Source organism: Benincasa hispida, chromosome 3 (genome assembly GCF_009727055.1).
Source record: "Benincasa hispida cultivar B227 chromosome 3, ASM972705v1, whole genome shotgun sequence".
NCBI lineage: Eukaryota > Viridiplantae > Streptophyta > Magnoliopsida > Cucurbitales > Cucurbitaceae > Benincasa > Benincasa hispida.
The window spans coordinates 14,796,053-14,808,111 of record NC_052351.1 but is presented as its reverse complement, the minus strand read 5'-3'; the positions used below and the strand labels follow the sequence as shown (position 1 = coordinate 14,808,111).

Below are 12,059 nucleotides of genomic sequence, written 5' to 3'. Positions count from 1 at the left end.
TTATTTATTTAATTAAATTTGTTTAAGTAATTATTTAAATTAAATCAATTTCAAATTAAAATTTTAATTTTAGAAATTGAATTTTTGTTTAATTTAATTAAGTTATTATTAAATTAAATTAAGTTTGAAAATGAGTTTTAGTGGATTTAAGTGTTAGATTTTTTAGTGGATTTTTCCCTAAATCAACACATACACCACTTACTCTAATGCCATCTGAAGTGTCAAATGGGTGAAAGAATTAGTGCTTGCATGTTTATGTAGAATAAATACATCAAAATTTTAAATTGGAGTGGATGAAATTCTGAAATAAATGAAATTTCTAAAAAATTATTCGAGCTCTCAAATCCTTTCAAAACTACTTTCAATTCCCTCTTAATTCAGAGTTTCACAATCCAAGACCGAGAATAGTAGAGAAGATTCTCTCGGTGGTTTACTATAAATTTGAAGGTCAAATTCGTGGAGAGTAGAAGGATTGTGAAATTTTTCAAAAGTAATGAACTGAAACTCTTGTATGTGAAAAATTGGTTTTAAGCATGCTTGTAACTCAAATTAAGTGTAATTAGAGTGCTTAATGATTCTATTTGCTTCCGCTTCGTGCATGTTTACTCCATCAATTCTCCAGTCACAAGTTATCATGTGATAAATTTTTATTTTCATTTTTAAAAATATTTATTCTTTTTTATTAAAACGATGCATGAAATAAGTACATCCAAATATTAGTCGAAATGAAATTTGATAATTAAAAATATTTAAGTGCCTTAAAGCTTCATCGACTTTCATGCTATCCCCTTTGATAAAAATAATAATAATAATAATAATAATAATAATAATATATTTTCTAGGAGAACAAAAGTTTATCACGCAACATCTCGTGAATATGACGAATCATAAGCGAGAGTGCACGATAAGTATAGAATGTACACAATGTACTGAATAATTCTTTTAAAAAACAATGCGAAAAAAATTGTTCTCACGAACCCAATAAAGTCTCTCTCCTCGCATAAGTCACGACGGCGAGTTTGCGACTGCTGTGGCTCGTGGAGAGGCCGTCTTCAGAAACCCTAAAACTCCTGTTTGTCTCCGTACTGTTCTTCTTCTTTTGGTGGCCGCCGTTCTTGTTTTGATCTCACTGTGAAATATGGTAAAGCTTCTCTTCTTATCCATTTCTATTTATCTTTCCTTGGTTATCTTTGTTTTTATTTGATCGATAAAAGGTTTAATAACCGAACGCTTCTGATTCTGCGCAGGCTGATTCTCATCGCAAAAGGTGAGCTTACAAAACGCTTTGTTGAGATTATTTGTTTTCTTATGGTTGACGATCTCGGGATTTTCTGAACCTAGGGCACAGAGATGTATTGTGTTGCAGCATTCTCGATCTTCTGTACCGTTCAACTTTCGAGTTAACTTTTTGTCATGAGATTTCGAATAACTAAATTTAACCTTCCATTAAAGAAGTTACTAGTCCAGGAGCCGTGAACATCTTTAGAAGAATCTTGTTTTGTTCATTTCAGGTGTCTGGTACTAGTGTAAAGGGCCGACCATCTTCTTGAAATCAAATTCATAACTGTATTTGTTTTAGGGTAGTAGTAGTTGGTTATGATGTTTGTTGATCTCTGTAAAATCATTTTGGTTGGAAAAAGTGACGAGATCATGCGTCATCTTGTTTTCTTAGGGACTCCTAAAAGGTAGTAATCAAGAAATCAAATTAAAAAAAATTCATTGTTAGCTATTGTTTCTATGCTGAAGGTTGAGAGTTTTGGATATAAAAAATTTGAAGTTCTTATAGAGTTCTGAATTGGGTCGAGAGCCATGTTAAATCACTTTGGTCACTTGAACATGTACCCATAGTTTTCATTTTAAAATTTGTGCTGTTGATGATTGAGCTGGGAATAATTTCTGGTGATCGAACTTCCCTTGTTCTGTTGGTTTTCTTTTTCTCATTTTGACCATATTAATTTATTGGATTCACAAACTTGTTGAGGCGGCAACTTCACATTAATGATTAAGGATCAATTGATGCATGACTGAAAGAGATTACGTATTTTCTACAATATATATCTTGGCAGTTTGAACATATAGAACATTCCATTTTCTTTAGAATATCCTCATTTTAGTAATTCTAATGCCTGTAGATCGTTAGTGTTTGTATTACTTATGGTTGCAAGTGATACAGGTACTCTCGATCTCCTTCCCCCTGGAGAGCTCCTTCAAGATCAAGATCTAGATCTAGATCACGATCTAGGCCCAGGTCCAGGTCCAGATCATGGTCAAGGCCAAGATCCCCAAGTCGTGGAAGGTTGGTTTTGATTGATCTTTATTACTTGGATTTATTGAGAGTAAAAACTACTTTTATGTTTGTGAACTTTGGTATCTTAGAACCCTGTTCTTATGGTCACACATGTTGTACTTGATTCAGATCAAGGTCCAGAAGTCGTGGGAGGTGTGTTTCTTCAGCTGGAACTCTGGACAAAAATAATCAACACTCTGTTTCAGTACTTAATTGGGTCTATTCATGCTTCTGTTGCATCTATTGTTAGTGGTTTGATTCTCCTTGGTAACATTTTTAGCTTCTTCCAGGGATCATGCCCACAACCCTGGGAATACGCTTTATGTCACTGGTCTATCTACAAGGGTCACTGAAAGAGACCTTGAAGAGCACTTTTCCAAGGAGGGGAAGGTTAGCTTCGGAATCCTAATTACTTAGAGTGCAGTCAATTGCATGATTGTTTGAGAGATCCGTACTTTGTCCATGACCTTGAAACAAGTGATTTAGCGTAAAATATGATCATATTTATTGTGTTTTTTAATTAAAAAATGTGTATGTAGTATTTCTTGAATTCAAAAGACACTAAAATAGAAATTGGGTAGATTCCAAATGGCTTCAAGTTTGGTGCATTCATAATATCCCATTGTATTGAAAGAGGGAAATTGGATTAGACACCAAAGGTCCTAAAGTTCTGCAATTACTTGTTTTCTTAGTCATGGCGTAGTCCATTTTTTCTTTCTTTTGTAATACTTTTTATATTTGCAGGTAGCTTCTTGCTTCCTTGTGGTTGAACCTCGAACACGGATTTCCCGTGGTTTTGCATTTGTTACTATGGACAATGTTGATGATGCTAATCGGTGTGTCAAGCACCTCAACCAGTCAATTCTAGAAGGTCGATATATAACGGTGGAGAAGGTACTATGATTATTCTGCTGTGGATAGCATTCAAGAAATTTGATTGTTTGGTATTTTTCTCTTAACTTGGAGGTTTTCTGGTTATATTCAGAACAAGTTTGTGTCAGCCATGTTGGCAGCAATCAAAGATGATGACATCCATGTCAACTTTAGTGAAACAGCTTGGTCAATGACAAGCTTAAACAACAGATTTCAAATGCGCCTGATCAACTAAACATATCAACTATATTGCCCAACAACTTTTCTTCATCAGCATTCACTTTCAACACAACTAACCAACGGACATTATCAAGAACTTTCTAATCAGGCTTTATGGTATTTCATGCCTAGCATTAGTAAATTTTTCCCGACTCCTGATATCAAGTGCATCCTTTTTTGGTGGCCAGTTTCCCCCTATGAATATTTCTTATGAATGATTCTCTGCCAACGATTTCAAAACTAGTTTTTGGATAAAGTGCTCATCTGGAAAACTATAACAACGATATAACCTTTTAATTTAGATTGGACTGGGACTTAGGTTAATAAAAGAAATGAGATGACACATTTTTTGTCTTTCAGTCACGGAGGAAACGGCCAAGAACTCCAACACCAGGACACTATTTGGGGTTGAAAAGCACCAGAGACGCCGGTAAGCGTAACCTATCAATTTATTTGCAATGACCGTTTTCTTTTCACATATTTTGTGCTTTGCAATTTACTTACACATTTTGTTGCTTCTTGTATTAGGCTACCGTGGTGATCGAGGTAGTAGGTATCGTGGTGGTGGCTCCTTCCGTGATGACTACGGGTATCGTCGGTCTCCGAGACGCTCGCCATATCGGGGGGCTCGAGAGTACTCCCCCCCTAGACACTCCCCTCCTTATGGTGGGAGATCAAGGAGGGATCACTCGAGGTCACCTCCATACACTCCTCCTCCTTACGGTGGTAGCCCGGATAGGAGGTATCCTCGTGGCTCTAGGTGAGGCCCCATTTTATAATGTACTTTTGCGGGTTGCTGTTAGTTAAGATCACGGTGGATGGTGCGTGTACTCGAATGTTTGTCTCTGCTGTTAGTTAGTTGTAAGCAGCCCAACTGGCCGAATGTTATCATCATATTGCTCTTTTAGTGTTCGGTGTTCTGACTTTGTTCTACTGAACAGTATTGTTATAAATAATTGGTCTTTGTCTTTTGAATGTCCCCCCCCCCCGCGTTCTGGAAAAAATGAGTGAACTTCCGCCTTCTGTCATCAATAGGGTTTATTTGACAAGATGTTTAAAGTAGTTTCGTTTTCCCCAACTATTTAAAGCTTTTTTTTTAATAACAGTATTGTAGAAAAGAAAGGGGATACTCAACTAATATGGAAAAATTCACTCTAAATTTTGGAGTTGTATTATTTCAAACCTCGAACTAATAATGGCATTGTAACTTCAAACTACCTTCTGTCAAGATTTCATTTTAAAATGGACAATTGACATTTTTCACGTGTTGAAGACTTCTTTTAAGTGATTATCATATGGGGTGTAGATTGATTTGCATTTGACAGTTTCGGGTATAAATGGATTATTTTTGGTAAAAAATGTCAAAGTATTTATATAAAAATAGCAACAAAAAAAATATTGTCAGATTTTTATTATTATTCATATGTCTGTATCATCTTTTGAAATTTTCATTTTCTATAAATAGTTTTTCCTATTTCTCTTAATTGTTTCCTTTTTTTTATTATTATTATTGGAAAAGAAATTATTTAGTTATTTAAACATTAATAATTTGTCAGATAATTGTATTTATGCATGTAATTCTATAATTCAGGAAGGCTTCAATTTTTTGTTTAATAAATTAAATATTCTTTAATCGCAAGATAAATTTCTGAACTTTGTGGTTTGTGTATGTGGCCTCAATTTCTTTTGGAAGTCTCAACTTTTCATTTTATGCCTATTAGGTATGGAATATTAAACTTTCAATTTTGTATTTGGTAGATTTGTAAATTTTTTATCTTGTAAGTTTAGGGACTATTTGTAATTTTAAAAGTTTAGAGATTAAATTAAGACAAACTTTAGAATATATAGATGAAATTGGTATGTTTTTCCTCTCTAGATATAGGAGGTTCGACCACTCATCCATGTAGTTGTATTATAAAGAAAACATTTAGTTATTGAGGTGAGATTATATGCGAAAGAGAGAAATAGCTTGTTTATGGTGTCAATTTAGGCTATCTATATGAACATAGCTTGATGGATAAAACAATTATTATCTTTTCAAATATTGATGCTTCTATTCTTACCATCGCAATTGTTGAATTTAGAAAGAAAAAAGAACACATTTATGGTATGAAAAAAAAAAAGACTTGTCTACTAAATGAAACATTCAATATTAAGAAATTGAGATAATATTTTTTCGGTCATATCATTTTGGTCCTTACATCTGGGATTTATTCAGCATTACTTCATGTATTTTTAAATGTTTAATTTTAGTTTCTGTATTTTAATAAATCTTAAATTTTGTCCTTCAAAATTAATTTTCATTTAAATTGATTAAATAATAATAATAACAATTTTTGTGTAAGAAAAATATAATATATAAATATGTATGAAAATGTTGATAGATAATTACCGTAAAGATTTTTTGAAAGTAAAAAATCCGAAGACCTCAACATATAAGGTATTGAAATAGTATTTTTTTTTCTTATCTTAAAATCAAGTATGAAAATATCATTAATAAATCGAAGGGTTCGATATCTAAATATCCATTGATATCTCCAATATCGTTTATAAATGCTAGTAAAACATATAACATGCCACTTATTTAGTCAAATAAGAATATGACTACTAATAACAATATCCATATCTTAGTTTTAGAGTAAAAATAACTTAATTACTAATCTAAATATACTGTATGAATTTTGTGACTTATAGAAATATCTATTGATAAAGATATTTATTGATATATCGTGAATATATCCTAAAATTGAAATCTGGATATCTATCGACATCGATATTTTAATCATTGATGTAATTTCTTAAAACTAAATTTAAATATGAGAACTTTTTCCAGCTGACCTTGCGTCTTTTTTTTTTCTTTTTTTTTTTTGGAAAAAAAACAATTTATTTTTAACTTTTGGAACACCACCTTAAAAAGGGAAGAAAAAAGAAACATCAAATTTAAAACATCTAAATATTGTAGAAAAACATTGAAATTCACGTGGAATAAAAATTGAAAAGACACGATAAATTTCGTTCTTATTTTGAGCTTGCTAACATATCTTGGGCCGATGAAAATTGCAGTAAATAGGCCCAGAGCCCAAACCGCAATCGTACGGGCCTGGGCCTGTAGCCCAATCGTATGAAGAAATCTCTTCCGTTTTCGCCATCACTGGGGCAGTGCTATCGGAAGTCCATCGGAGCAACCATGTCGCTCGCAGCTTCTCTGAATATTCCCGTCGCTAAAGTCTTCTTCCCCTCGAATTTGCCGCTTTCTCTTCCCAATTCCAACAAGCTTTCCTGCATCTCTCTTCTCAGACCTCCAAATAGAGCTTCTTCTGTTTCCTCTTCTTCCCATTCTTCTTATTCTATCCAACCAGATGAGTTAGAAGACTTCGTCATCGGCGATTGCGTTATTTTCGAAGACGGCGTGTTCGACGACCCATATGTGTTGGATGATTCGAGTGCGAACCATTCCAGTCCGAGTACAGCGAAGTCTAAGACTAAGAGCAGCGTTGTGGAAATTAAGCCCGAAAATTTGGTGCCAGATGAGTGGAAAGAAGTGCAAGCGGAAATTAACATCACCAAGAAAGAGAGGCGGAAGATTGCTCAGGAATTGGAGTTTGGTACTCGAGTTGAGAAGAAGAAGAAAGGACTTGTTCCTTTGAGGAGTGTGAATTTGGAGGAGTATTTGTCGTATAAGGAGGCCAAATTGGCGCAATTGAAGCCACTTGTTCTTGATAATCCGTCTAGTTTTCCGGCGACTGAGGAAGTCAATAGGGTGGAGGGTGTTAAGGAAGTGAAAGAAGGCGAAATGAGCAGGTCGAGCGAGCGTGTGGCGCCAAAAAATCCCAAGTGGGCGGTTTATGGTAGGGGCTTGGAGGATGTTTCAGAATTCTTTAACAGTGGACAATACCAGCCAACTGATAGGAAATCTGAAGGTATTTTCCATGTTCTGTTGTGATTATTTGAGTTGTCATCCTTTAGAATTTGAGTATGCTTGATTGACTCTATGAATATTGGAAGGATAATCATACAAGTCTCTTGTAGTTTTTAGTTATTATCCATTTATATCTTGTACTCCAATATCCTCAGTGAATTACTCTGTTATGTTTCCATGAACAGGACCTCGCAAGTTATTTTCAAAAGAGGAAAAGGTTTTGCTGAATAAAAGGGTGCCTGATCTTGCTTCTGCTCATTCTGTAAGACTTGTTATGACCATTTCATTTTAAAGTGATTTTCTATTGGCAAGCTATAATTTGACTTGTGTTTGATGTACGTCAAGTTTATCAGTATCCTGGATTTGGGTTTTTGAAATTTTGTTCAGGACATGTGGTTGCCTCTTCATACTCTTGCTGGATCTGGGGAATTTTACCTTGTGGACGAACTACTGAAAAACAATGTTGATATCAATGCTGTGGACAAGGTTGGGAATACATCCGTGTTAAATATACATCTAATCGGTTTACAGTTTTTATTTCATTTCATCATTCCTAGTAATTTTGGTTTATGTTTGCTTACAGGTTGGTTTCACAGCTCTGCACAGAGCTGTAATTGCAAAAAAGCAAGCCATAACTAATTATCTTTTAAGAGAAAGTGCCAATCCTTTTGTTCGTGATAAGGTTAGCTAATTTTGAACACCCCCTGAAGTTTCTCAGTTACATGGATGACTAGCTTAAGAGAATGATGTTTATCTTTGAGAATGAGATTTTTCATTTTATCTTCAGAAGTGAAACCAGTAATTGTTATGCATGAATTGTTGATGCTCATTTGAATTACTAAAAAGATGTAGTTGGCAGTTGCTCATTGAAATTGCAGAAACTGAGTCTTCAAGCTATATATGTTTTTTTTTGGCACAGCTCACAACTACATGGTCTATCATCATGATATGGCTTATTATTTTTCTTTCACCTCATTCAAACTTTTGATGTCATTTGTCAATAATACCTGTCTGAAGTCAATTTAAAAGTCGCTTTATTTTACTATTTTCTAAGTTCCAAACTTCCATCTTCCTGGGAGTTAGTTAACATGATAAATGTTTGCTTGGTCATATATATATATATATTCCTTCAAACCTTCTCTTATAAAATTTTATACAAACTTTCTTGACAGGATGGGGCAACATTGATGCATTACGCTGTTCAAACTGCTTCGAGTCAGGCAATTAAAATTCTTCTATTGTATAATGTTGATCTAAACCTTCAGGATAAAGTATGATTATTCTTCTATTTACAGATGATGGGCCTTTTATAGTTATAATTTTTAATTAACACTATTCGTATTATACTCTTTCCAGGATGGGTGGACACCACTGCATCTTGCTGTTCAGGCTCGCCGAACAGATGTAGTTAGGCTTTTATTAATTAAAGGAGCTGATAAGACACTAAAAAATGTGGTAAATACCTTTAAGGTTCTACATGGCATGAACATTACAATTTATTTATTATTTTTGTGATACTCTTGCTGATGATCTGCATAAAGTAAAGTAGATTGTATTTTCTGTTATATCTTCTGTGTTTAGTTTGATTATATAGATAAGTTTAAATGTTCTTTAACATATATTTCACCCCACTGTATTTCCAGGGAGGTTTAACCCCATTGGACATTTGCCTCTATTCTGGTCAAGACACAAAAACTTATGAACTAATAAAGCTGTTGAAACAGCTTCCAAGGCCAAGTAAACTGCCTTCATGACGGAGATGATTACTTGAGCTAACTCTTGCTTAGGCTCTGGAAGATCACCTATCATCGTGTTTGGTATGCCATGGTCCAAGTTTTTATTTGTGAGGCTGTTCATCTTGGAAACCTAGATTGGGTATGCAACAGTATCAACGTCAGGTTCTTAGATCATTCTATCAGAGCAAATAGTACTATGAAAGCAACATCATTGCAAACCGAGCTAGAAACATGTCTCTGTGTGAGCGTTCCAGTCAGAGCAAATGTATCCATATCAATGACTGACTAATGATATGGCATGGGAAGCCCGATGAGTATCATATTCATTTTCCTTTTCATGTTGAAAGTTGTAATAAGCCTTTCCTTTGTTTTGTATCTGTTGTAATTAATCAAGATTTTGAAGTGCATATACATAAGTTTTATTGACACAAGTTATGAACTTTATGGATGAACTCGAAGAGATGGAGCTTTCTTATTAATGATATCTCTTCACAAGCAGGAGGAGGTACAAAATATATTGAAGTGGGGAATGTGCTTGAAAATTTCTCTGATTATAGCTAGGTGGAGAACTATTTGTATTTTGATATTGTAACTGTCACTGTACGAATAATGAATACAGTTGTACTTTTCCCGTTGGTGAGCTATATTTACAGAAATGGCGCCTCAAGACTCCTGAGCTGGAGTGACTGCAGCAGCAGTGAGAATTACTGCAAGTCTGGTTCTCCTAATCCCACCTGCATAACGATGGAAACCTAGGGGTGTGTGGAAGACGAAATGAAGATGGCATCTTCTCTCCGTCACCCCACAACGCATAGGGTTCCTCTCCATGAGCAGCATCATCACCAATCTCCAGGTCCTCTTCTTTCATCCGTAAGTTAACAATATGGCTAATCAGGTAACAGATAATGCTGGTAAAAATGGCATTCCAGAGAGTAATAAACACTGCTCCTGCTAACTGGATGCCAATTTGTTTGAGGCCATCTTTGAGTTTTCTATCGGAGATAGCGTACAGGAAGCCTGGACTATATAGAGAATCTGGATACAACATTCTCAGAAGGCTTGGTTTCGCAAAAAAACCTGTGAGAAGTCCCCCCATGGAACCAGCTACCGCGTGCGTGTGGAAGACACCCAGAGTATCATCGACACACTGAAGGAATGCCAGCCTCCTATGCAACACCATCATGGTGTACCATGGAACCAAACCAGCAAGAACGCCCATCACCACAGCTGCGACAGTGTCTACAAGCCCTGTTGTTCGTGTAAACCATATACCATGTTTTGATTTGGATTCCTCAGGAAAGGTAAAATTAGTAGTTGTCTTTCTTATTTTTATTTTCCTAAGATGGATAAAAGGTCTAACCTGCACCAGGAGTGATGCAGACAAGCCCAGTGATGATCCCTTGAACTGCACCAATCACAGAGCTTTTCTTGTATACTATGATGTCCATTGAAACCCAGATCAAGAGACTTGTTGCAGTACAAACATGTGTGTTCAAAATGGCTAGCGATGTAATGCGACCTGCCGCAAATGGAGCACCTCCATTGAATCCAGTCCAGCCCATCCAAAGAAACCCTGCACCGCCAACCATGTGCAGTATGTTGTTTGGTGGGAAGTTTTGCCTGTCACGGGAGTGTCGTGGCCCGACCTGTGGGCATGGTCACCAGATCAGAAACCATCATCTCTACCAAAGCATATAGAGAAGGAAGATCACAGCAATTAGAAAGTAAAACTTGTTTTGCAGGTCACTTACCCAGTAAGCAGCAGTGAATCCAGCCACCCCAGAAGAAAGATGAATGACGTAGCCGCCGGCATAGTCAATGAGGTACTTCTGAATAAACCCATTCCCCCATATACAAAATGCCCCCACAGTGTAACAAAAAGTTAGCCACATTGGAACAAAAAGCATCCATGCACCAAAATTCATCCTTCCCAGCAAGGACCCAGCAAGCAACACGACAGTAATGGCAGCAAAAGCAAACTGGAAAAACACGTAGTCAGCCATGGGAAAACAGCCTTGTGTAGACTGTTTAAGAAGGTAACTTTCAGACAGCGCTATGCCAGGCTTACCAACAAGCCAGAACAATCGGTCGCCGAATGCCATACGATGTGCCCACAACACCCAACAGACGAGCACTGCAGCAAAGCCATAGAGGGCCATGAAGGCAGAGTTGACAGCCCATTTTTTCTTCACCATGCTGCCATAGAGGATGACCAGTCCGGGAACGGTTTGGAGACCGACCATGGTGGCTGCTGTGAGCTGCCATGCATTGTCGGCCTTGTTGTTCCAGTCGGGAGTTGCTTGCTCTGGATCAACGAACCCCAGCAGCAGGCCGAAGCCTTGGAGTGTACAGGAACTCATAGGGGGGGGGAGTAGGAATTTGATTATAAGATGGTAATATGAAGCTCTATTTTCTTTTGAAACTGTGGTGGGGATGTAACATAAATATGATTCAGAGTTTGGCAGTTGGCTTGGGGATGTTCCATTGTTATAATCTCCCTATCTTGGTTTCTCTTGTCCTCTTATTCCTTAAATGTCCCACATTTAAAAAACAAAGATGGAGGAAGAAATTTACTATATTCATTAAATATTGAAAAATTGTACAAATATCAACATTTCTTTTTAAATTATGAGGATATACTTCGACTTATAAATAAGATTTCTAATGTTTTGATGAATCAGTCATATTTTTAATGTTTTGATTTTTAATCTTCCTCAAAGAAACAAAAATGATTCTTAATGTTTTGATGAATCAAGTCATGTTATGCTTACAAAAATACATCTGTAAAAAAGAGAGGGAGAAAAAAAAGGGAACTTTACCATTTAAATTAGGGGGAGGATTTTAACCTACAATTTATTATTGGTTACTTGAAATGTGTTATTAAACAATCAAATTATCTTTGATCTAAATTAACTGTCTTTCAATTTTAAATTTTATGAAACCTACAAAGATGCATATACGTGTTTGTTAACATGGTCAAACTCTCCAATTTTAATAACATTTTTTAAGAAAAGAGTAGGTTAAA

General features: G+C 35.8%; 3 protein-coding genes across 3 annotated transcripts; 2 read left to right on the top strand and 1 right to left on the bottom strand.

Annotated features, from left to right (window-relative positions):
- Window positions 1-955: 955 nt before the first annotated feature.
- LOC120073250 (serine/arginine-rich splicing factor SR45a) lies at window positions 956-4,356 on the top strand. The gene is made up of 8 exons (XM_039025983.1): window positions 956-1,141; window positions 1,248-1,267; window positions 2,174-2,296; window positions 2,417-2,440; window positions 2,578-2,677; window positions 3,032-3,181; window positions 3,740-3,809; window positions 3,908-4,356. Exons 1-8 carry the CDS (start codon window positions 1,139-1,141, stop codon window positions 4,141-4,143), a joined length of 726 nt encoding a protein of 241 aa, XP_038881911.1. The 5' UTR covers window positions 956-1,138; the 3' UTR covers window positions 4,144-4,356.
- A 2,189-nt stretch (window positions 4,357-6,545) lies between these two features.
- LOC120073248 (ankyrin repeat domain-containing protein, chloroplastic) lies at window positions 6,546-9,462 on the top strand. Its single transcript, XM_039025980.1, has 7 exons — window positions 6,546-7,299; window positions 7,484-7,560; window positions 7,686-7,784; window positions 7,882-7,980; window positions 8,471-8,569; window positions 8,655-8,753; window positions 8,942-9,462. The coding sequence occupies exons 1-7, from the start codon at window positions 6,567-6,569 to the stop codon at window positions 9,050-9,052; spliced, it is 1,317 nt and encodes a 438-aa protein (XP_038881908.1). The 5' UTR covers window positions 6,546-6,566; the 3' UTR covers window positions 9,053-9,462.
- Window positions 9,463-9,680: 218 nt separating this feature from the next.
- LOC120073251 (ammonium transporter 2 member 3-like) lies at window positions 9,681-11,588 on the bottom strand. The gene is made up of 3 exons (XM_039025984.1): window positions 10,786-11,588; window positions 10,395-10,680; window positions 9,681-10,282 (listed from the first exon to the last, which is right to left on the bottom strand). Exons 1-3 carry the CDS (start codon window positions 11,392-11,394, stop codon window positions 9,759-9,761), a joined length of 1,419 nt encoding a protein of 472 aa, XP_038881912.1. The 5' UTR covers window positions 11,395-11,588; the 3' UTR covers window positions 9,681-9,758.
- Between the last annotated feature and the right edge of the window lie 471 nt (window positions 11,589-12,059).